The sequence below is a fragment of the Chlorella variabilis genome, assembly GCF_000147415.1.
Source record: "Chlorella variabilis unplaced genomic scaffold CHLNCscaffold_3, whole genome shotgun sequence".
NCBI lineage: Eukaryota > Viridiplantae > Chlorophyta > Trebouxiophyceae > Chlorellales > Chlorellaceae > Chlorella > Chlorella variabilis.
Genome location: NW_005435085.1, coordinates 450,559 through 453,058, shown reverse-complemented (window position 1 = coordinate 453,058; position 2,500 = coordinate 450,559). Strand labels below are relative to the sequence as shown.

Here is a 2,500-nt window from a genome sequence, read left to right as displayed (position 1 = left end):
CCCTGGTACCGTTGTCAATGGGAAACTGTTGATTACACTTCGATGAAAGTCGAAGGCATGGTAAAAATCCAGTGGGATAGGGATGATGGGCAGCCAAGCCCTAAGGGGGCCTACTACGGTAGGTCTCTATGGGTGCAGTTCACAGACTAAATGTGGGTGGGCTTGACTGATACCCTATCAGAGTTTCAAACACAAAAGCAAAGCAAACGCTAAATCCTCGCTAAAGTCAGGAACTTCTTCTTCAAAAAGCTAAAAAGGAACCTCCAAATTTCTAGAGCATGAGATGCCACGTGTACTGCCACGTCAGCATATTGCCACGTCAGCGGTGACGTGGAGCCATATCACTTCCAGCTGGGCAATCACCTTTTCTGTTTGCTTGAAACTCTGAGAACATCAGTAAAGTTTAAGATATAGTCGGCCCCCTCCGAGAGGAGAGCCCTTGGGAGGATTCTGTTGTTTGCATCAGATGAGAGCCCTTGGGAAACGGTGTAATACTCGATGGTGAAAGCCTCCGAGGGCGTCTGAGCCTACCGTTTGGATCCATGCGGCGTTGATTACGTCCCTGCCCTTTGTACACACCGCCCGTCGCTCCTACCGATTGGGTGTGCTGGTGAAGTGTTCGGATTGGCGACCGGGGGCGGTCTCCGCTCTCGGCCGCCGAAAAGTTCATTAAACCCTCCCACCTAGAGGAAGGAGAAGTCGTAACAAGGTTTCCGTAGGTTGGTGGGGACCCCGCAGGGCCCCACCCCAGTCATTGCCATGCGGATAAAAGCAGGCCTGAAAAGGGTTTCCTGCTAGTCTCGACTCGATTGGGTGCTCCAATCGACCGAGGCAACACCCTCAAATTGCCTGGAACTCCTGCTAGGCCCCTGGTACCGCCCAATCGATGAAAGTTGGTTGTGGCACCACGGTGAAAGTCGTGGGTATGGTAATAACCCAGTGGGATAGGGATAATGGGCAGCCAAGTGCTAAGTGCAATCGAATCGGTGGTATCGGTTGCATAGGCATGCAGTTCACAGACTAAATGTGGGCGGGTCGAACTGGAAATCTCATCGATTGCATTTCCTTTTTGGCTTAAGATATAGTCGGGCCCCGCCGAGAGGCGTGCCTCTAGGAGGAATCTCTATTCGAGAGGAGAGCCTAGAGGGGACTGGGTAGAACTCGATGGAGCGATCCATTCGAGGGCGATCAAGCCTCCAGTCTGGACTCACCGAGGTGAACCTGCGGAAGGATCATTGAATCGATCGAATCCACCCTGGTAACCACCCGTCTCCCTCGTGCTGTCTCACTTCGGTGAGATGACGAGCGTCGGTCCCCTGGTTGTGGCTCCTCTGAGCCGCAGCGTCAGGTCCGGCGGACGCCCTCTCCACATGCGGGCTTCTCCTTTTTCGGGGATTCTCCTTTGGAGTAACTGGCGTCGGTAATTGTATCTAACTCAACCCACCCCAAACCTCAACTCACTCTGAAGCCATCGTGGCAGTCGGCTCGTCCGCCTGTCCACTCAAACCAAAGACAACTCTCAACAACGGATATCTTGGCTCCCGTATCGATGAAGAACGCAGCGAAATGCGATACGTAGTGTGAATTGCAGAATTCCGTGAACCATCGAATCTTTGAACGCAAATTGCGCCCGAGGCTTCGGCCGAGGGCATGTCTGCCTCAACGTCGGCTTACACCCTCGCCCTCTCTTCCAATTCTGGAACAGATGGCGGACCTGGCCCTCCCGGCTCTGCCTTTCTTTCGAAGGGCTCCGGGTTGGCTGAAGCACAGAGGCTTGAGCATGGACCCCGTTTGCAGGGCAATGGCTTGGTAGGTAGGCATTCCCTACGCAGCCTGCCGTCGCCCGAGGGGACTTTGCTGGGGGCCCAGCAGGAATTCGGATGGTGACTTCACGTCACCCCGAAACTCTTCACCTTCGACCTGAGCTCAGGCAAGACTACCCGCTGAACTTAAGCATATCAATCGATAAGATGTGCACCAAAGGTGGCTTGAAAAGAGTCTACCTAGTAGATGAGGGATTGTTCCTCTTATCTGCGACACCGTCAAATTGCCGGGAAATCTCGTCAAGCCCTTGATACCACCCTGTCTGGGAAACCGAGGCAGTGGAACCGCGTCGAAAGTCGTGGGCATGGTAAAAATTTAAGGGATAGAGACAATCGGCAGCCAAGCCCTAAGGGTCACTCCGGTGTCCTATGGGTGCAGTTCACAGACTAAATGTCGGTGGGTCCAGCTCGTGCTGGGCTTAAGATATAGTCGGCCCGCCCCGAGAGGGGATCCTATGAGAGGACTTGCCTTGGGCAATGAGAGCTCGTAGGGGCTGGGTAAGTACTCGTATCAGCGACGATTCGAGGGCCTTGCGCCTCCCAGCCGGATATGCGATCAATAAGCGGAGGAAAAGAAACTAACTAGGATTCCCTTAGTAACGGCGAGCGAACCGGGAAGAGCCCAACTTGAAAATCTCCAGCCTCCGGCTGGCGAATTGTAGTCTAGAGAAGTGCTC

The 2,500-nt window shown here is 53.9% G+C and overlaps 2 protein-coding genes across 2 annotated transcripts in view; both read right to left on the bottom strand.

The window, feature by feature from the left end:
- Positions 1 to 1,457: 1,457 nt before the first annotated feature.
- Positions 1,458 to 1,652, bottom strand: CHLNCDRAFT_19962 (hypothetical protein; the record flags this gene model as incomplete). The annotated part of the gene is made up of 1 exon (XM_005850484.1): positions 1,458 to 1,652. The coding sequence occupies one exon, from the start codon at positions 1,650 to 1,652 to the stop codon at positions 1,458 to 1,460; it is 195 nt and encodes a 64-aa protein (XP_005850546.1).
- Positions 1,653 to 2,486: 834 nt separating this feature from the next.
- CHLNCDRAFT_20170 (hypothetical protein) overlaps positions 2,487 to 2,500 on the bottom strand; it is a gene marked incomplete at both ends in the record, with an annotated part of 270 nt that continues 256 nt past the window's right edge. The window contains one exon of the mRNA XM_005850483.1: positions 2,487 to 2,500. This exon is cut by the window's right edge and continues 256 nt beyond it. Coding sequence (XP_005850545.1) covers positions 2,487 to 2,500 — 14 coding nt within the window.